General features: G+C 36.8%; 1 protein-coding gene across 4 annotated transcripts in view; it reads left to right on the forward strand.

Annotated features, from left to right (window-relative positions):
* The window catches only part of LOC106467840 (gamma-tubulin complex component 4-like), a 136,392-nt gene that overhangs the window by 75,446 nt on the left and 37,682 nt on the right, over positions 1-23,264 (forward strand). For all 4 annotated transcript variants that reach the window (XM_022396040.1, XM_022396041.1, XM_022396042.1 and 1 more), the window contains 3 exons: positions 10,477-10,556; positions 12,303-12,441; positions 17,961-18,114. In XM_022396040.1, coding sequence (XP_022251748.1) covers positions 10,477-10,556; positions 12,303-12,441; positions 17,961-18,114 — 373 coding nt within the window. The remainder of the gene's footprint in view (positions 1-10,476; positions 10,557-12,302; positions 12,442-17,960; positions 18,115-23,264) is intronic.

The raw sequence follows: 23,264 nt of genomic DNA on the forward strand, positions 1-23,264 counted from the left end.
GGTTATTTTTAACCCAATCTGGCAGGAGCATATTTTTCCAGATGCTTGGCACCATGCTATTGTCCTCCCTTTCTCCAAACCTGGGAAGGATGCCAAGATTCATTCTAATTATCGTCCCCTCGCTTTGACCAGTTGTCTTTGTAAGGTCCTAGAGAGATTGGTTAATGCTTGTCTTGTTTGGTTCCTGGAATCAAACATGATCCTCTCACCCACCCAATGTGGGTTCCGTCGACAGCGATCCACCATGGACCATCTGATTCGACTTGAAACATCGATCAGGGAAGCCTTTCTCAAGAGAGAACACCTTGTTTCTGTGTTCTTTGATCTTGAGAAGGCTTATGACACTACATGGAGGTACGGAGTTTTGCAGGACCTCCACTCCTATGGGTTGCGTGGCCATTTACCCATTTTTATCCGCAATTTTTTACAGAACAGGCGATTCCAAGTCCGTGTGGGTTCCACTCTTTCCCGTTCCTTCCCACAGGAACATGGAGTCCCTCAGGGCTGTGTCTTGAGTGTCACACATTTTAGTGTTAAAATTAATGCCATCACTACAAATCTTCCTCCGACTGTTGCAAATGGGCTCTATGTCAACGACTTCCACATCTCGGACGACTGGCAGAACATGAGGTTTATTGAGCGGCAGCTTCAGTTTTAGAAAAAGAGAATTTAAAACCATTTGCAGTGGTCCATGTCAACAACTGATTGAGGGCAGTCCGTTTGCATACATTTTTGCCGCCAACGGGGTCTCCACCCCGATCCCGAGCTCCATCTCAGAGATATAGTCATTCGTGTGGTCCCTGAGGCAAAGTTCATGGGGCTTATCTTTGACCGTAAGCTTAGCTTCATTCCACACATCAAGCAGCTGCGTGTCAAGTGTGCAACATTCTCCGTGTCCTCTTTTTCTGCTCTTGGGGAGCAGATCGATGTTATGTGCTCAAGATCTATCGTGCTTTGATTCGATCCAAACTGGACTATGGGTCTTTGATCTATGGTTCCGCAAGGACCTTGGCCCTGAAGATGCTGGACCCCATTCACCATCTGGGGCTTCTCCAGTCCAGAGTTTGTACACTGAGTCCCACAAACCTTCTCCTCACCTCCGTCGTTTGCAACCTTCTCTACAGTATGCTACTAAGTTTCGATCCTTACCACGGCATCCCACCTGGGATTGTGTTTTTCTTCCTCAGTGGGCAATGCTCTTTCCGAACAGACGGTCTGCTATTCCTCCATTTGGCCTTCGCATCAGGGCATTACTGGCTGAATTGGGTCTGGCATTGGATGACATTGCTGTCCCCAATGATCAGCTCATTCCACTATGGCTTATTACCATCCCATCCTGTGACCTTTCCTTGAGTTATCTGGGGAAGGCGGATACTCCCAATTGGAAGTACCATATTCTTTTTGCTGAACATCTTTTGAACCATTCTTCTCTTCCCATTTACACGGATTGGCCCACTTTTCTATTTCCATCCAGTTTTTCTGGATCCCTGGCCACATCGGTATTCACGGGAACGAGCTCGCTGACACCGCAGCTAAGTCCGTCTGCTCTGGTGCCATCACGGCCATGCCTGTCCCATACATGGACTACGGTCCTGTCTTCAAGGCACAGCTTCGTGCCAGTTGGCAGTCGACTTGCAGTGAGCAACGCCATAATAAGCTTTTCCAGATCAAACCTTCTGTTGGTCTTTAGCCGTCTTGCTTCCGTAAGGATCGGAAGGAGGAAGTAGTCCTGGCAAGGCTATGCATTGATCATAGTTTTTTAACCCATCGTTTTCTTTTATCAGGTATTTTATCAGTTACTTTAGATATTTGATGGTTATCCATTTTAGATCCTAAATCAGGTAGATTGTACAAACTAACATTATTTTAAAGATCATCTATATGTCAATTAGTTAAGAGAAATTGAATAACAAATAACCCAACAAACTTGGGCTTTGTAAAGAATAAATGCTTCAAAGTAGTATAGAAATGAAATGTAAAAGAAGAAAACAAAGTAGTGATGACATATTATTAATAAGAAATTCAACAAAACATACGTTAAAAAAATAAATGTAGCTGAGGACAAATTCAAAATCTCACTTGGAAGACTGTGGCTTTAAGAGTTTCAGTTAATTTCTTCACTGTCATCCATGTGTCTGTTTTCTAATTTTTCAGTTTTATGTGTGATTCAGTGGTAATAAAAACTGATTTTTCAGTAATAATTGATAAATGTTTCCACAGTTTTAAATACACCATTACCAAAAGTATTGAGACATAATATCCCAGTTAGTAATGAACCAATATTCATTGAATCTGCCTTTGAATCCCATTGTGTACTGCTAAATAGGTTTTATAAAGTTAATTTTCCAAAGACAGCCATTTGAAGTCATGAGGAAAGGGGAACATGGAAATGAATGTTGCATGCAGTATTAATGTTAAAGTGGCCAAGAAATTTCAACATATCATATTCTAACCCCTGATATGTTAATGTAGAATATTGCTTTGACTACATAAACTTATTCACTCCTTAGTCCATGTGATCTTTGAGAAGTGTTGTGAAAATAATCCACACTTTTGCCAATAAATCCTTTCCTCAGTACTTTTATAAGAGATCAGAACAGCAGATTAGCATCATGATGTTGGATTGCACATACGAGTATCAGCCCACAAGCTACCCATAATCATCGTAATCATAATTATGGATTTCTAAGCATTAAAATTGAGGTGAAGAATAATGGAACTATTTTAATAACAAATTCCATTAGTCATAGTTTGATTCCCCTTGAGGTGAATTTCTGTATGTAGTGAGGGGACCTACCAGGGAAGGTTCTGTATTTTCAGTTACCTCCTCTGGGATCTGAACATCCACCCAAGTGTTTCCAGTGTGTGGCAACCTGTGAAGGGATGGAGAGGATCCTGGTGATTGAGTGGTGTTTGGGGCACTGCAACACACCACTTTTGGCCTTGAATTTCGGTAGATGGGTGGGTTAAAGGTGACCCCCCCCCCCCCAAGAGTCAGTCGGATGGACTTGTTGGGCTAGGGTCAGTAGGCACTGGATCTTTCTCCTTTTATTATGGATCTCAAAAGTCCTAAAAAAAAAATTGTAAAAAAAACAGCTGATTGGTAAACGACTGTGACCAGCAATCTTCAACCCATTCTGAACCTGTACCTCGTTTTGTGATCTTGCATTCCTTGTCAGACAAACCTTTAGAGCACATGTCTCCCTTTTTTATTCAGAAGGGATTAGAGGGGCTTGCTGGCTCTCCAAAGTCAGTTAAGAAGCTACGTTCTAGGGACATCTTGATTTAAACATCTACACGAAAACACAGTAAACTCCTGAATTTAAAGGCCATTGGGAATATACCCATTGAGGTTACTCCCTATGCTACTTTGAATTACTCTCAACGAGTCATTGTTGAGACAAATTTGAAGAACAAACCTAAGTCAGAGATCCTCGCCGGTTTCTCCAACCAAGGAGTTTCTGCAGTGCGACATAACTCCACTTGTAAAGAAGGAATTATGCTTCCTTGCAATGTTCTTATTTTGACACCACGTCCACCTGCCACTGTCAAGGCAGGTTATCTGAACTGTAAGGTATGGCTATATATTCCTATCCCTCAGATGTTTCCAGTGTCAGTGGTTCGGTCAGTCGAGGGCATCTTGTTGTGGTTCTTTGACGTGTGCTCATTGTGATGGCAAAGACCACGACACCTACAAGTGGGAACTGGACCCTCACTGTGCTAATTGTAGTGGCTCCCACCCCTCTTACTATAGATCTTGCCCTAAGTGGGTGGAGGAGAAAGAGGAACAGTGTTTAAAAATGGTTAACAACATTTCTTATCTGAAGGCTTGAAAGCTCCTCAATCCCTCACAGACATAAGCTGCTGCACTCCATTTCACTGCTACAGTGGGTGTGCAGACAGACCTTTCCATGCCTCTGTCAGTCTTTTTCGCATCATGTGAAGTGCCTTTTCATCTCTGTGGATAAACAACTTGACAAGTCCATGTCTGCTCCTATCTCTATCCCCACCATTCCTTCCAGTGCCTACCTGGGTCCACCTCCTTTGGCCCCAGCTTCTGGTGTCTGCCTGAATGATTATTTGTTCACGCCCTCTGTTGCTGGAATCTAAGTCTAATAACAGAGATCTGCTCACTCGACTAAGGGCAGGATCCATGGAGGTCGGCAGACCTTCTAGCAAAGAAAAATGGCGTGGTTGTAAACAAAGGGTTCTCTGCCCAGTTCTCCTCCACCTAAGTCAAGGTTTCCTTTCTAATTTGGACGACATTAAGGCCTTGATTGATACCTATCATCCTGTGTGTATTGCCTTACAGGAAAATTCCTGAAACCTGCCAATACTGTCACCCTTTTGCAGTTTTTTATACTGGAAGTACAGGTTGTGTGATGGGCTAGTGCATGGAGGGGTGGTGCTGCTGGTTGACCAGTGCATGCCCACCTTGTTTGTCCCACTTGATACACCCTTGGAGGCCATAGCCTTCTGTGTGCTTCCTTGGGTCATACCATCACTATTTGTTCTCTCTACCTGTCTCCTGGAGAGACTTATGATCAATCAGACCTTGATGCTCATATTGAACAGTTGCTGTCTCCCTTTTCAATCCTGGGAGACTTTAATGGACATAATCCCCTATGTAGTTGTGCTAATATTAATGGGAGGGGTAATTCTGTAGAGCATATGCTCTCAGATCACAACCTTTATCTTTTCAGTACTGGTCCTTAGACTTATTTTCATGCACCTACTCAGTCTTTTACTCCTATTAATCTATCTATCTATCTGGTCCCCTTCACTTTTCTCTTGCTTTTCTTGGAGGGTTGACAGTGACCCACAGGGCAGTGATAATTTTCCTATCGTTTTGAGGGAGATTGGCTGTGGTTGATGCCACCTGACCTGAGTGTCACGGTAGAAGTTAGACCAGGCCAACTGGCTCTCTTTCACCTCTCTCTCTCTCTCTTGGAACTTGATACTGCTGTCATTAGTTTTCCATCTGTTAATGACTGTGTGGAGGCAGTAACTGGTTGCTCCATTCAAACAGCTGTTCCTTCTATACCTGAAACCTCGACACATTTCCTACAGTATCCTCATCCATGGTGGTCTCCAGCCTGCCATCAGGCATGGAAGGTTTAGAAATGGGCTTGAGATACTTTTCACAGTTACCCAATCTTTCCAACTGCATCACTTTCCAGCGGGCACATGCTTGGCAGGTCAGATATCAAAGGTAAAAGGAACCTTGGATTAAGTTCACAACTAGCATTTCTTCTCCTACCAGTTCCAAAGTCATATGATAAAAGATTTGGAAGGTAAATGGGAGGTATTTTTCCCATCCCCTTTCCATCTTCCTCTCCAATGGCCAGGAAGTTGCTGATGTACAGAACATTGCTGATACTCTTGGTTTGAACTTTTCTCATGCATCTAGCACTTTTGTTTCTTCCTTCACTTTCTTGGCCATCAAGTCTCAGGCAGAGCGATCCCCTTTCCTTTCAGGCCGATCGTCTCTATGACTATAATTGCCCCCTCACAGTGGTGGAACTCACACTTGCTCTTCACTGATCTGGCAGTACATGGGTCAGACCTGATGATGTTCATTATGAGATGCTGTGCCATCTTTCTCCTGCCTCTCTTGCTATTCTTCTGGTTGTTTTTAACCAGATCTGGAAGGAAAACGTTTTTCCTGATGTTTTCTGCCACCAGCGGGGTCTACACCCCGATCCCAAACTCTGTCTCAGTGATGATGTTCTTCCTGTGGTTCCTGAGACACAGTTTTTGGCTTATCTTTGACTGTAAGCTTACTTTCATTCCTCACATAAAGCACCTACATGGGCACTAAACATCCTCTGTGTCCTCTCTTCCACCTCTTTGAGAGCAGATCAGTGTTCTATGCTCAAGATCTATCGTGCCCTCAGTTGATCCAAACTGGACTATGGATATCTGGTCTTTGGTTTTACCAGGATCTCACCCTTGAAGATGCTGGACCCCATTCACCATATGAGCCTTTAGCTCTGCACTGGAACTTTCCACACTACTCCAGTCAAAAATTTGTACATCAAGTCCCACGAACTTCCTCTTTACCTCTGTCATTTCCAACTTTCTCTACAGTATGCTACCAAGCTTCAATCCTTACCACAGCATCCCACCTGGGGTTGTGTCTTTCTTCCTCGGTGTGCTCTTTCAGAATAGACGGTCTGCAATTCCTTCTTCTGGCCTTTGTATCCAGGTGCAACTGGATGAATTGGGTCTGGCATTGGATGATGTTCCTGTCCCCAATGATAAGCCCATTCCACCATGGCTTATTACCATCCCAAGATGTGACCTTTCCTTGAGTCATCTGAGGAAGGTGGATACTTCCGATTAGAAGTATCAACTTCTCTTTATTGAACATCTTTTGAACCATTCTTCTATTCCATTTACATGTATGATTCAAAATCAGGTAACTCTGTAGACTCTGCCATGGTTTGCTGTGGCTCGGTGTTGCTCGCAGAATCCCCTTCTACAGTTTTAGTGTTCACCGTCGAGTTGTATGCCATTTTTCTTGCCCTGGATCATGTAGAAGATATGCAGCACACTGATTGTACTACTTATACTGACTCTTTTAGCTCTCTAGTGGCCCTGGAATTGCTTAACGTTAGTTTCACCCTCTTATTCAACAATGGCTGGTACATTTTTCTCTATCTTCCACTAGTATTCAGTTTTCTGGAAACCTGGCCATGTTGGTATTCGTGGGAATGAGCTCGCTGACACTGCAGCTAAGTCCATATGCTCTGGTGCTGTCACAGCCATGCCTATCCCATTTATGGACTATGATCCTGTATTGAAGGCTCGGCTTGGTGTGAGTAACATGATAACAAGCTTTTCCAGATCAAACCTTCTGTTGTTCTTTGGCTGTCGTGTTTCCATAAGGCAACTGTCAGTGTTTGGGAGTCTTCCTACCCTATTGGAGTCCAAACTGGTACTTTCTCATTAATTTTCCTCCTTCTTTATCAACATTCCCAACCCTGTTGTGGCCTATTCCTGTGTTATTAACTCCTTCCTCCTCTTTCCCAGTGCCTTTTTTCCAGGTTTTCAAGGCAAGCTACGTTTACTATATGCATTCACTGTAGATATTTGTGTGCTTCATATGTGAATAGGACTCTTACATTCCCTTCCTTCACTCCTCCCAGACCTTTTTCTTACCTCCTCTTTGGAATACCTTTTTTTTCTCACCAGTGTTTATCAGAATTGGTAAGGGTTCTTTTCAATTCGCACTCTATCTTACTGGTCAATTATATTTGTCTAGGATTCTCTTCCTGGTCATTTTTAATTCGTTATTACAACACAGTTGATGTTCTGTAATTATTCTCCAACCTGGACCTTATCATTGATCTTCCTCAATCTGCAATGGAGTTTTTTTTTTTCACCCTTTGGTGTATTTTTATTCCAGGTGTTTGTTTGACCAAGGTGAACATCTCAGATGCTTCTCTTCACATATTTATTTTCCCCTGCATCCCAGCATTGCCTTCATTCTGGTTTTTGGGGGTTCAGGTCCTTTTCATTCCACACTTTACCATTGGGTCTGGTGATCATGACCTTTTCCCATCTTCTATGTTTCCACAGTCTGCAGTTTTCTTTATCACATGGATGACTGGCTACCTTTTGTCTCCATCTCTTCAGGCATCTCACACTCACATGCTTTTCTTTTGGGAAAGCTACAGGTATGGGTTAGCTTGTTTTGTTGGAGAAGTCCTTTCTTGTCCTGACCCAGTATCTCATCCTTTATGGGGTTTTCTTCAATTTCTTCCTTAGTCAGGCCCAGCCTTCTCCACTTCAGTTGTGTTTGATGTAGCTAATGGTTATCAGTGCTGAATCCTCTCCTTTATTTGCTGCTAATGAGGTTCTGTTGTTTTTTAGGACTTAGGATTCTGTGGAATTCCTTCTTCCCATGGGTTATACTCCCTTACATAACCTTCAGTGACTATTGAATGATCCATGAAACTACAAGTATGCCTACCTGCCTATTTATCTCCTTCCCCAGGTTTTGTTTGTCATCCAAGCCACTCTGTGTTGAGCCTCTCTCATTGCCCCATTATGACCTGCACAACTTTTGTTTCCTATTATTCCACTGCTTCAGTCATCTCCTCCAACGACTCTTCTTCTGTCCAGGCCCCTTCTCTTCCAGTATTATTTATTGGTATTTTATCTTGCCTTACCTGCTCTCCAGCTTCATGCCTGACTCTAATCTGGTCCATTGTGGGGTAATCTGAACTCTCTGCACATATGGTGTCCCTTATCTCCTATTTGGTCTGCCTTTCTTTCTTGGTGGTCTGTAAAAGACAAAGGCATATTCTGCCATTTGTCTGAGCACCATGGTTACTTGCCTTTAAGTCCTTGCATTCCTCACCATTCCATATTTCACTTGGCAGTTTGACAGTGATCTGTTTGTGTAGTCCTTTGCAGATTATGGGGCAGCCTTATCCTCTACCTCCCTTTTCTTTCTTTACTGCCATATTTATTCCTCTCATGTCATATCCCTCTTGTTTTTGTCCTTTTTGTCTCCTCCATTCCTTCTTGCCCTCTGCTCCATCAAGAATTGGATTTCAATGTCATTCTTTTTGCTCTTACCCAGCCTCCTTTTGAATTATTGACTACCTGTTCCTTATCCCACCTACTTTGTTCCTTATTGCTGGTGGTCTTCGTACGTCAGATGTGTTCTCAACATATCATGTATCCATTACCATTCCTTTCCAAAATTTTAGTGGCTCATGAGGGAATCGTTACTTTCCTGCTGGTATTCCTCCTTTCTATTTCTCCTTTGTATTCCTTTTACAATCCAGATAGTCTCCTCTGTTTGATTCGTGCTCTATGATATTAATTTGCATACATGTCTTCCTTCTTCTGTTCCAGTTTCCACGTCCTTTTCTATTGTTACATTCTACCTTCTAACCATCACCAGGATGGCTGATGTTGGCTATGTAGTGCATTTGCATGCATTTGCTGTCCTGGGTTTTCAGAAAGGAAGTTCTTTTTCTCTTCTGATTCCTGGGTCTGAGATGAAGATGATAGGGACCCTCCTTCTACCCTGGTCTGGGTGATTCATTCCCATTCCAGCCTGGATTTGGACTGGAATTGACCCAGTGATTACAGTCTGCTGTTCTTTAGCCACTCTGTACTATTGGGTGCATCCAAGTTTCTTTTGGATGTGCTTCTTTTTCCACCTATTTTATGATGGGCAAGGAGTATACTTGGTACAGAGATAGTCTCCCATGGTGTGTTCCTCTACACACAGATGTCACACTCCATGGGTTTTCTTCAGACATTTTTTGAAGGGTACTCATTTAGGTAACTTTGTACCTGTCCTTTTATCACTTTAATGTAGGATTCTAAGTGTTATATGAGAGGAGGTAAGTTCTTATATCAGAAGTTAGCATTTTCCTACACTGAACATGTATTTCTAATAGATACTTATCCACTCACGCTTCTCATCTGTCCTCCCCACATCTGGTGCTTCCATTTGGCCTAATCTCAAAGTGAACATTGGGTTCTACAGTATAGAGGGAGTCAGCTGTGCTGAGAGGGTGTGTTCCACTTCTATTGGTGGAGTGATGTTGCATGCTCACTTGCATGTAACATGTGGATGTAGGTGGGAGCACAAGGCTAATGGTGAGCAAACATTTGGACATATAGAGGGCAGTAGGTGTCAAGAAACTGCTTAACCACCAGTTCACAGTGTCAATAAAATTGACTGACCCCGTATATCTGAAGCTATGTTTACTATAGTTCTAAATTTATTATGTGTGTCTTCATAAAACTTAGCAGGCTTTTAATAAACATTACAAGTCTGTTGCACACAAAAAACCAAATTTTATAATAAAGTATCTTTAGTAAATATTTGTCTATGAATCACCATAGCCTTTTATTCAGTCAGTCTTAGTAAAATAAAATTTTTATTCTAATAGTATGTAAATGGTTGGCCTTTATTATCTTTTTCTTTTCTATTCATAATGTTTCACCAAGTACAGTCTTGGTTAGTCACACTTTCTAACATTTTGTTTTATTTTAATCCTAGATGTCAGACTGTTGCTTTATTTGTCTCTATACTGGAAAAAATATCAGTTTCAGTTTTCAAGTGACAATTAGGCTTCTTTTTTTATTTTTCTGAATATTATTACCTTTAAAATTTTGTTTGTGTATTTTGTGTTTAAAAATTGAGTTCAGACTTTATATTATACTAATAATAAGAATGTGTGAACTTCATTTAAACTATACAAAATAATATTATATTCTTTCATATTTCAAAACGAAAAATGTAATGTTTGTTTGTCAATAATTAATAGATTTGTCAACTTTTTTAATGATTTTTCAAAGCCTTCATATTTTAATGTTTTTATTTATACAAAATTCATATGTCTTGTATTTAGCCTGCATTACTTGTAACTTTAAATTTACTGAAAATATGCATACAAATTCTTAGTATGGCCATTATCATTTGTACGCTTTCATTCTTTTCAGGTTTCTGGTTGTCGCATCCTTGATGCAGTTTATAAATATACCTCCTCTGGCATTCCTCTGGTGAAAGAAGCTGCTTCAAAGTAATAAGTTTTACACTCTAATTTATCTAAAAATAAAGGTGTTAGAAGCTGCTTAGCCATCTGTTCATAGGCTCAATCAAATTGACTGACTCCATATCTGTGAATAATTCTAAATTTACTATGTATGTCTTCACAAAAATTTAGCAGGCTTTTAATAAGCAGTACAAGTCTGTTGTACACAAAAAATAAGATTTTATAATAAAATTAAAAGTACTTCTTTTCACCTTACAGTTTCCTTGTTTCATTTGCATATAACCTGTTGAACCTCCTAAATGAATACCAGAAGTTTTCAGTAAAACTATATTTTATATACCGTAACATTAACTGTAGTAAATTCATCAATTTACTATGAACTGAAAAGTTGAAAAGTATGGAGTAAAATTAATAATTCAGTTTTTTACACTGCACTGACTGCACTATTGATCAGAAAGTTCCAAATTGCGTAACAGTTTGAACTGCTCACCTGATTCTTTTTAATTTAATGGTTTTATTGCTGTACTTTGCGGCCACTGGAGCAAATATCCTTCCATCAAAAGCAATATAAAGCGCAGGTGATTTTGAGGTGTTATGTTACACAAAAGCTCATGTTTGTGGAACTTGAGATATTTTATTTTACTGAAGTTTTGTTAGGCTAAGCTGAAATGTTTTTAATTTTTACATTTCAGTATTTTTATAGAAAATATATACATAAAAATAGGGATTTGCAGTGTTTGCTGCATACTTGAGCTTGTTTGCACTTAAGCAAAAATTTAAGACGTTCTACTGTAAGCCTTGTTGAGTCTCACAATCTTGGATGTCCAAAAATGAATTCATAAAGCTTTCAAGTATGCCTTTTATAATACAAAAAATATATCAGTCAATAGAATGTAATTTACCTAGCTTTCTAAGTAAGCTATAAATATGTAAAAATATTATTTTAGTGTTTGGAGCAAAAAAATATCACTAGAACCACTGACTAATAGTTTGTGGCAGGAAAACTAAACAATTTGTGTGATTTTTGTAAAGGAGAATCTGCTTTTTCTGTTGGTTATAAACATGTTCATCAGCCATACAAGGTTGATTAGCAAACAATTTCAAAAGTCAGAGAGGGTCTTCTCTGGTAGGTTTGACAAATTTGTTGATATCTCAGCAAACCGAAAAGGTTGCAGGTTTAAATTTTAGATTCTTGCTTGTAATTCTGTATAGTTTATGTTTCTACTTGGTTGAAAATGTAGCAGCTAATTTTTATTGTTAAAAAGTTCTGAAGTGGAGAAATTGGAGCTCAGACATGCATTGTGACACAAGAAATAAAGATTGAGAATTTGTTTAAACATTTCTTTTTTGAAATTAAGAAATTAAAACTTAGATAATGCACAAATTTATATTATAAACTAAATTTTCTTGTTAAGTTTATTGATATATGATGATAATAATAAAGAGTTATTTAAATATATTTTGAGTGTAACACTGAAACAAATGTGACATGGACAAAAGAGCCAGAGTTGAATAAGGATAAAAAATTTAGGTTACTGTAGTGTTTTTATGGGTTTTTTATTCATAATGTTAATAAAATTAACAAATCCTCAATAGTTAGTGTTCTTGTAATGTAACAGAAGTATAGAATATATGTGTGGTTAATATTACTATAAATATTTCAACTAGTTTTAACATTTGTGAAATGTAAAATTTTCAATATTATATACTAAAGTAACTAAACTGCTAGAATCCATTTGAAACAAAGGTAATTTAATCTACATATTCTTACAGAATCTTGAAAAGTTGCCACCATATTTTGTACAAACAGCTGACTGCTTGGATGTTACATGGAATTCTGTTGGATCCATCCAAAGAATTTTTTATCCAGAAGAGAGAGACTGTAGAACCAGAGATTAGTAAAGAGTTAACTGTAAGTAAAATTTTGCAAATTCCTCTTTTTTTTTTTTTGCACTTTTACATTTTTTAGTGATTGATTATTGTGATTTCTACTCTTGTTAAACTAACATCTTTTGTTTTTTGAAATCCTTACACATTCAAAGCATTAAATAATACAGTATTAAACATCAGTAGTTCTCCCTGATGTTTAATACTGTATTATTTATAACCAATAGAAATCCAAATGCTAGAGAAAACTACTGGAAATTTATAAAAGAGATGATGTGACAGGTTGGTGTAGAAAGTGGTTCTGATTTTGTAGTTTTTGACGCCATTAGTAAATAAGACTAAAGGCTATACAAATTTTGCTTTGCCTGAGTAGTAACTATATCATAATGAATAATTTATGTTAAATTCCATACTTCTGAGAAGGGTGGTAAATAAATTAGAGAAGAGGGGAGACCAAGAGAGCAAATGTCACATTTCTCATACTAGGGGAGATTGAGAATTGTTTTAATATTTCCTTATAATAAGAACTCAAATTTTATGTAATATTAAAATTTGATTTATTATCTAAGTTTTGATGCCAAATTTATTCATATACAGTGATAATAAAAGTAGTTTAATTACATTTTGGATGTAACTCTGTATAGGTTGTGACATATGCATTTTGACCTACACGTTGTGAAAGGGTTAAAAGGGCTACTTTCAAAGCCTTCTGAGTTATATATAGGTGGAAAATTTTATCATAATTTCAAATTACTTTATAGTACATTGTTTATTCTAAAGAGAATTGTCTATTTTGCTTCCAATTCAAACTTTATTCACATAAATATATGTATGTATGTTCTCGAGTAGCTTGTGCAATGAGTTTGGCTGTATTTTTAATGGGTCTCATCACATAGCTAGAAATCCAGAAACATTATTATAGTTATAGGATATTATCTGCTTTTTACATGTTATTATTCTGTGTTCTTAGGTGCATTATTTAATTAAATAAAAAATATTTAGTGTAGTAGTGCCATTAGTGTAACAACAGTCAACAGCAAAAAATAAAAAGACCCAGATAAGTACTAGATTTCTTGTTTTTCATGTGTATTCATTATTTAATATTATAAAATTAACTAAAATGTAAAAATTTTATACTTATTAGGTTAAGTTAAATAAGGTAATGAAAATAATAACAAGAATAAAAACTCTTCAGGAGGTATGTTCTCGAGTAGCTTGTGCAATACATAATTCACTATGGTAATGAACGGCAAGTTCAATGAGTGATTTACAACTTGTGTAGTGGGACTATTAGTTAGACATAGTTTTAAGGGCAATAAAACAATATAATTAAATGTATATTGTTAAAAGTTTTAAGCTACTTAGGATAAGCAGTTGTGGTATTCTGTTACAGTTTACAATTATTCCAGAAAGAAAAAAAAAGGATGATTTAGATTTATTTCCATTTTTTTTAATGGTGGTTAAGAAGTCAGTCAAATTGAAAGACCATGTATAGAGTTATAGTATAAAATATTCCAGATAAAATATAAATTTTTTACAAAAAAAGTTCCTTACTTATTTAGGAGGTTTTAGGGATTATGCAAATAAAATTTGAAAATTTTCAGATTAAGAAAAGTATTTTTAATCTTAACATGAAAATAATTTTGCATTCAGAGTAGTTAACACTCTGACTCCACATAATTACAGACAAATTCTGATTTTTTGTCTACAAAAGACTTAATTTTTACTGAAGGCTTACCAAATTTCAAGAAGATATATTAAGTACTTTCAGAGTTACAATATATATACCACCATGATTATGTGGTGGTTACAAAGTCCTGTAAAATACTGAAACATATTGCAACAGATTTAAAGCAATATGAATGTCTGATAAAACATTCAACCTAGAGCTTGAAAGGCTTTGAAAGTAACCCTATTGCAATATCTTAAATATCTGACAACATGTCCTATCATCTGTTTGGAAGGTTTTCTAAGTAACTCTAATACAAAAATCTGAATGTATGATGACACATATTACCATGATCTCAGAAGGTTTCAGAAGTACCCATATTACAATAAATCTAATAGGTTACAATGTATCCTAACTTGAGTTCAAAAGGTCTTTAGAAGTAACACTTATGTAGGATATTTAATGTGTATCTAACACACTTGTTTCAAAATAATGTCTTAAAACAAGTCAAACGTATATATAAATGTTCTTTACATAATTAGACACCAAGCTCGTAACAAGAGCTTTGAAAAATTGTCTCTTTGCATCCAAAGTCCGCACAGGTTTTTCAATTACTTTAGAACATAAATGACTAAATTTCACTTAAAAATAATGCCACTATATGCACTATACAGCTAAACTCACAATCACATACAATCTAGATCTATCTATCTATCTCAGTAACTTTGTTTTAACTTCTTGAACTATATTTTGTATGCATAGTTATAAATAGCCCAATGGTGGCCTAGAACTTTCTACAAACTACAAGATATTTAGATGTACTAACACTTGAAAAAAACTTAGAAGGTTTTAGTAACATGATGCAATAATACAAAAATTGTCAATTTGCAATTTAACTACACAGCTATGTAAACAAACCTGTGATAAACTGTCACTTCTAAATTTAACACTCAAATTATACTTAAATTAAAAGAGTTGTATATATCTAACAAAGGATCTCGGAAGGTCTTAGAAGTTATCCTCTTGCAGCAATTTGAAATCCTTACAACACATCCTACCTAGAGATCAGAAAACATAAGAAATAACCCATTTTCAGTAATTTGAAGTCATCACAACACCTATTTTTCAGAGCTCATAAGGTTTCAGAAGTAACCCTGTATTTTCAAAAACTTAGTTTGGGTGTGTGGTTTGGCCCTTTCTGAAGCTCCAAAGATTTTGTAAATAACTCTGTTGCAGTAATTTGAATCTTGAAATTTGAATTTGCAGTAATCTTACCTAGAGATTTGAAGGTTTTGGAAGTATCCCTAATGCAATAATATGAATATATAACAACACATCATTCCTATTTGACTGCATGCTGTTTTGTGCCTTTTTTATTAATTTCATCTTAATTGGTTCATTACAGACTTCAAATTAGAATTGTATTAAAATGTTATTTCAGATCTATAAAACAAAATAGTATACTACAATAAAATTTGATTTTCGTCATATTTTTTGAGACCTAAGATATCCCCTCTCTTTGTACATTAAGTTTCTTTTACTGCATACAAATAGCATTTCAAGTAGACTTTTGATTTCCTCTATTATCTAGCCCAGTTGGTTAGTTTTGTATTGGATGGAAGTTCTTTGATAATGACTTTTGGCAGATGAAAGGTAGATTTGCAATTCTGTTCTTACACATTGCTGAGTTAAAATTGATAGTGGACAAAGAAAAAGGAATTTGATCATAAGAAGCATCTGCATTCAAATTTAATATCACATTTCTTAGGCTTAATAATATTGAAAAAATGTAATACCATAATTCTTACAACTATTAATAATAAGTAATTTCTTGAAATATTAAGTCAAAATTAATTTAATATATCTAAATTTCCTTAGTTTGTTTGCCAACATGCCTGTATAACTTATACTAAAAGACATCTAGTAGCCCACAAATTATGGGAAATTTGTCCAATATTATTGAACACCTACCTGTTGGAAGATTGATGTAATATCCCTTTTCATAAAATACAGTTCTTTTTTGTATTTATTTCAGATTAAACTTACCTGTAATTATACAAAAATGTATGTTTAGATTAGTCTAGGAAACCTTAAGGATGATTTAAATACAAACTTATTTGTTTTGATTTATCTTTTGCTACTTTTACTGTATTATGGGGGTAAATTATATTAAAAGAGGCTGTAAATATGATTTTGCTCTCAGTTGTTTGTAATCTATTTCCTCTTTTCAAAAGATTAATCACATGTTCTTACGATTTTGGAGCTTGATTATTAATAATTTCTGAGTGAAAGTCTAGAAGTTTGTATAATAATATGTCAACTACATTATATCTGCTATATCCAGTGATGATGAGACTTTTTCCCCAATACCAGAGCTCTTCTGGTTGGCTATGACACAACATACATAGTAGTGGTTGAGATGCTATTTATATTATCAAATTGTAAGACAACATCTATTATGATGTGAAGTGGATTAAGTGGTGAAATGTAATTTTTGATCAACTTTATCCTGGAATATACTACTCAGAAGAGCTTTATAAATTATATTCTCCACTAGCTGTATTCCACAGTTAGAGACATAAAAAATGTTTTTTAATAATATAGAATTAACTGGGCTGATAAAAGCTGATACAACTCTTAGCCTGTGATGTTTTGGGAGCATTATTCAATCTCAGCAAATGTTTTTAATAATAGAACTGCTTTAAATATCAATAAGTACTGAACACGAGAAAAACTGAAATAAATTCGTTTTATCATTCATTGTATTACATGTGCAGTATGTAACATATGTATTCTTAAGTATATGCATGATTCTTAGAAAACACATTGAAGAAAAAGTAGATTGATTACAATACAGAATTCTCTTGAGTATTTTAAGAAGTGTATAGGACAGGGGTAGCCAACCTATTTCGTGCCACGGGCCAGATTTTGATTACCGTAGTTAACCTGGGCCACATTCAACTTTAAAATACAGTGCGGGTAAAAAAAAGTGGCCACCCTGACATCCTGAGCTTAGTATTTTTCAAAGCTCTGATACAGCTCTCATTTGGCTGTGGTTACAAAGAATTTTATATCAATAGATAGAAAACTTTCTTGGCTTTTATATGATGTACTTTACTTTTGATATTGTGCCATTAGGTGTTCTCTAGAGACCAAAAACAAAAATGTCATCATTTTTTGTCAGTCGAGTTATCTCTGGTGGAAAAGACGTTTGGATAATAATTTTAACATCAGTGAATAGAGAATGAAGGGACATTTCATTTGACACTTTGATCAGCAAAATCAGTCCACATTCGGTCAAGGAATCTTATGTTCACCCAATTCTGTCAGATTATCGAGATAGACTCATTTACGATGAGTTTGTTGCTCTCAGTTTGAATTTTAATCGTTCCTCCAGTCAGACCGCTGTTGCTAAGGGCGACAATGAAAGAATGGCTCAAATTGCCTCAGCCGAAGCCCGATGGAATGAAAAAGTGAGTTATCACCTCCTCGCTACTCGCGCTAACACAAAGGTGACATCAAGTGAAATTATCAAATGATGACGCACAAATCCCTCGCGCAAATTAAAAATCATGAAAAGGCCGCAGGGGCTGTCTAAGTATCATGCATGCGCCATAATACAGTGAATTTTATAAATGTTAGGCGGGCCGCAGAAAAAGACCGGGGTTTGGCCACCCCTGGTATAGGACATGCTACATCTTACACTTGTTTACTTACATATTTTACTTAAAATCAGCTTTTGATTAGCATTCTGATAAAATAATTTCATTAAAATTACTTAATTTAAATTTATTGGTAGTAGTAAATATGAAGGTGTGCACATTTAAGCATTTTTTATAAATGTTTTGTAAGTTAAGTTGATTTTTTGAGAACAGGTGTCAAGTGAGAGACGGTCCCTTGATGTATATTTCCTTAATCCTGACCTCTTGCCATCTTACATTTTAAGTCGAGTTGCAGAGAAGATTCTGTTTGCAGGCCATTCAGTATGTTGCTTTGGAAAGGATCAGACTGGTAGCTCTACATATTTAGGTAAGTTTAGTATGTAGAAAATTGGTGGCTATAAAGAAATGTAAAAACACAAGAAAAGACCAAGGGTGATTATTGTGCATGCACACAACAGTGTGAAATATACAGAACTGTTGATTATAGTGTAAAGAAATATTCAAATGCCCTATAAATGTCATTTATTATGTACAAAAGCTTTCTTCAATAGTTTAACTGTTATGGTAAGGCTAACTTTCATCATCTCAGGGTGTCACTTTCAAGACTAGGAATGTGAGTCCTTGAAAATTGGTGTTTGCAAGTTGGTTTGCTATAAAAATTCTTCTGTTAAGTAGATCTATATCCATAAGAAAACTGTTGTTGAACTTTCAAATCATTCATATAAAAGAGAAATATGCATTATTCAGACCTATGCACAAGACACATTGTTGTCTCGTTTATAAGGTATCGGTATCCAAGATATTGAACAGAAACTATAAAATCGTGTGTCAAAAGTCATTAATGTTTTTACCTTTTATATGATGTCATATTTAATTATGACATCATATGTAATTGAAGGTTAAAAAATGTTTTCTTTAAAACCAAGATTTATCACTGCAACTCAAAATCAGCAAACCTTTTAAACATTATTTGTGTAGTACTTTCATTCTATCACTATTATCAGAATCCATCTTTTCCACATTAAGAGGTTTTGTTCTCTTGCATTTTCTTGTTTCTACAAAGTAAACACAGTCAAGTACAGAAAGAATGGAAGCCTTGACTCAAAGACAAACTTCTGGTGCACAAAGATTTTGTGGTGAGAGGTGCTATTCCACTTTGTTGTATTAATGTATATTTTTGTTGAGTCACAAAGAGTACTACCAACCTCTATATCTCTATAAAACTTCAGGTTATCCAGTAGAAATTGTTTAAAAACATCCACTTTGACATATATTTGTTGAAAGAATTACCACACCACTCTGTTTGTTCACCAACTGATCCTGCTGTGGTCATAACGTATCTTTGTGCGTGTTGATAAAATATTACATGATTAAACATATCGAGTAGTGTTACTAGCTTCTGGTCTGCTTTAAAACATAGAATGCCAATCCAACTTGCTTAGACATTAGCATACATATATTCTCTCATACAATGTTTAGAAACGTTTTTCCCTTTAAAATCTACTATCTTATCCCTTCCATTTGATCCATTTTTATATTTGTTTCGGGAAAAAACTATGTCAAGTGATTCAGTAGCTCTGTGGGAATTTTTGTAAATATTGTGGCTTCATCATAGATTTTAGTCCTTTTAAGTCCATTGCTTGAATGAGTTTCAGTGCATTCTTGTTTTGTTTTTTGCATATTCACCCTGTGATTGCACTACAGTTTTGAGCCCTTTTGCTGTACAAGTGAGTCATGATTCCAGTTGTGCTTGGCTATTTCAATTTCATCATTGGTACACTCATCTGATAAGTTCTAGTTTATACTCATTTATCTACTCTCTTTTTCAGTTCTTTTGCTATCTACATATTTCAGTGATCATTATTTTGCAAGATAAAACAAAAAGATGATTACTATAATTCTGAATTTACTAAATCTATCTTGACAAAAATTGGCAAGCTTTTAATAAACATAATAAGTATGTTGAATACAAAAAATCAGATATTTTAGTAGTATTTCTTCTAAAGATTTGTTTGTGAATTTATTACACCTTTACTGAGTCAGTCTGAGTGAAAAGTTATTTTCATGATAAGAATTAAAATACTTCTTTTCACCTTATAGTTCTCGTGTTTCATTTAAATAACATCTAGAACCTCTTAAATGATAAACAAAAAGTTTTTCAGTTTATGTTTTATCTGTTATTTTCTACCCTAACTAACTGTAGTGAAATAGTCAATGTACAGAGGGAAAAAAAAAATTCAAATATGAAAATATAAACCCATAATACCTTTTTTCTAGAATGACTGCAGATTGTAACAGACAATTATAATTATTTATTGTAACAGCCTCAGTTATCTAAATTTTTCACATCTGCTTTTAATTTTATTACTTTACAATGTCTTTTAAACACTGTCTAAGTACATGACAGGCAATTAATCCCACTGTGAGAACTTAGTGTACACAGTTGATAAAAGCTACAATCATGTGATGCAGTTAGCTTGAGCTGGTCTTCCGAATTGTTTTTTCACTTACTGTTGGTTATCTAACCTAGCAATTCCAATATGGTACATTACCTCTTCTCACATAAATAGCTATTCTCGTTCAGTGCTGCCTTCTATATGCAAAACATTTTTTCACATGCCACATACCTTACAATCAACTGGTTCAACTGTGTCTCAGATGTAAATCATCATGCTACACACTCTCCTGAAGCATGTGACTACTCTATTCACTTCTCGTTTCGCAGTACTTGTGATTTTTTTTGTTATTCTTCCAAAGTGGATTTTTTCTTTCTTTGTTTTTCAACAGTTAAGGACATTTCAGATAACTTATTTTCCCAGTTTTCTTTTTTTTTCCTCGTCAAATGATTGTGTTTGATTTTTCATTGTTACATAATAAATTCCAAAGTTCAGGTTACCACTTCTGAGATAATACCTTCTACTAGCTCACTCACACAGGCTACAAGTGGGGGTGACTCGTCTTTGGGCTTATTGGCTCTCATCCTACTTGAGATTGATCTTCATATGAGTCAACCTGCTTCTCTTGATCTTGCCCCTTTTCCTCCTGAACGTGCTGAACCTGTTCATGTCAACAAGGATTTTGACAGCCTTTTTCCTCCATCTGATTTTGCCGTGTCTTTCTATGCCCTACTGTGGAATCAGCTAGAAGTAATACATCTTTTTTAGACATGATTTCTCAGGAATGTTCTGCTTCATCCATTTCCCCGATTTTGTATGATCCCTGTCCTTCATTGTTACATGATGCCTCCTCCTCTCAGTATTTGGATTTCCTCCCTTGCCTGCATATTATGGTTCATGCCGAGCATTTTGTTTCTCATATGGTTTATGGTGCCAGCATGCTTCACCCTTCATGGGCTTTAGATCCGTTTGCCTTGGCTTATCATTAGGCTGAATGCCTATTTCTCGATTCTCAACAGTTAAAATCGATTTTGCCCATGTGAGGGGTGGGTGGACCCTGATCATTCTGTTCAGTTATCCCACTCCCAATTTTCCCACATTTTTCTTACCCTATCAACTCTTCTGTTGTACCTATCTACCATCCATCTACTTTCCAAAGTGATCCACAGAGGTTTTTTGAGGAATAACTTCTACATGATTACCTCAGCGTTTGCATGTTTGTCTTTTTGGGTTCTATCCTTCCACACACAGTTTCTCTGTTGTTGGGATCTCCTAGGGAGGGATGCTGCTTTGTCCCAAGTTCATTTACTGCCTACTTATCTCTGCAACTTGTGTATGGCCCCTTTTTTATAGTGGTATGTTTTTGGTAATATTCCTGAGACTTTGGAAATGTGTGTGGAATAAATACAACAATAAATTACTCTTTTTTCTTTGGTGGATCATTTGTATCATTCAGAGCCTAGACATGCCACTATTACTGTTTCCCATCCAGTTTCTTCTCAGCCTTACTTGTGCCTACCTCTAGGGTTTCTCATTTATGTAGATGGACATGTCGCCAATAGTACTGGTGACTACCCAGTGGGTTCCAGTCAGGTGGGAGCTCACTTGATCGATTTTGTTCCCCTTTGGCAAATTTTTGCCACAAATCTGTGAATTATTTGTGTATTATCCAAGAGACTTGTCATCCATTTTCTTTCTCCTCTTCCATTGTCTCAGTTACACATTTAATTTCCATTGCCTTGGGATCCTTCTACCAGTCAATGTCTGTCTGAAGTGGTACAAGATGTTCTCTCCTAGCAGGCCATCGAACCTGTCAATCATCCTTCTCCAGGTTTTTATTCCAGGCTGTTTGTTGTACCCAAGAAAACATGGAGACTAGCAGCCTGTGATCGATTTGTTCCACTTCAATCAATTTTTGGCTCTACCCCAATTTACCATGGAGTCTTTTCTCACCCTTAGCTGGGCTTTCTCTCTGGTTTTGTGGATGACCAAGACAGATGTAGCAAATGCTTACCTGCATGTCCCGATATCTCGTCAGTTGAGACGATATCTTTGGTTCATTCATCACGGGGTAGTTTATGAATTTTGCACCATACCCTTGGGCTTGCTTCAACCCTATATCTCTTTTGTTGGGTAGTCAAGGCTTTTGCCCAATATTTGCATACTCAGGGGTTGTGCTTCCATCATTACATGGAGGACTGGTTTCTTTTAGCTTATTCCAAACAAGAGTCCACCCATCACACTCATCTGTTACTCCTGGAGACAGCTCGTGTAGGTTGGTTTATCAAATTGGAGAAGTCATTCCTTATACATACCCAATATCCTGTCCAGTTAGGTGTCTTTTTCAACACTCATCTCAGTGGGCTCAACCTTTTCTGCTTTAGCTTCATTCAATGGAGCTTTCAGTTTTCCATGTGCTTACTGCTTCCTTTCTTACAGCTCACGAGGTTCTATCACTTTTGGGGATGTGGTCTTCCATAGAAGCCCTTATCCCCTTGGGTTGAGTGTGTATGAGGTGTCTTCATTGGGCTCTGCAAAACCAATGGAATCTTGTGCCAAATCCATTGGGGGGCTCCTATTTCCGTTCCTCCTTCCATTGTAGGCAACCTGCATTGGTGGTTGGACAAGGCTCACACATCAGTGGATGTTCCATTTCTTCTCCCTCATCTGGATTTGCATATCTGCGCAGATGCTTCCCTTCAGGGCCGGGGGTGTGTGAGTCAATCAGCAGAAAGCTTCAGGTCGGTGGTCTCTGGCCGAAAGATCATATTATATCAACATCCTGGAACTTCTGGTGGTATGTTGTGCTTTGGATCATTTTCTTCATCTTGCCAGGAATCATCTAGTCATGATCCATTCCAATAATTCTAAAGTGGTGGCTTATATCAATCACCAAGGTGGCACCCATTTTTGTTCCCTTTGTGGTCAAACCTAGGATCTCCCTTTTTGGGCTCACATACTTGGTATTTGTATCCTTGGGTGTCGTATTACAATTGCATTCAATATTGTTGTAGATCGTTTTTCCTTTCCAGACAAAGTTTGTGTGTCAGAGTTGCCTCTCAATCCTCTTGTTTTCCAATGGCTCTGCCTTGAGTGGGGCACTCCTCACCTAGATGCTTTT

Source organism: Limulus polyphemus, unplaced genomic scaffold (assembly GCF_000517525.1).
Source record: "Limulus polyphemus unplaced genomic scaffold, Limulus_polyphemus-2.1.2 Scaffold2762, whole genome shotgun sequence".
Classification (NCBI taxonomy): Eukaryota; Metazoa; Arthropoda; class Merostomata; order Xiphosura; family Limulidae; genus Limulus; species Limulus polyphemus.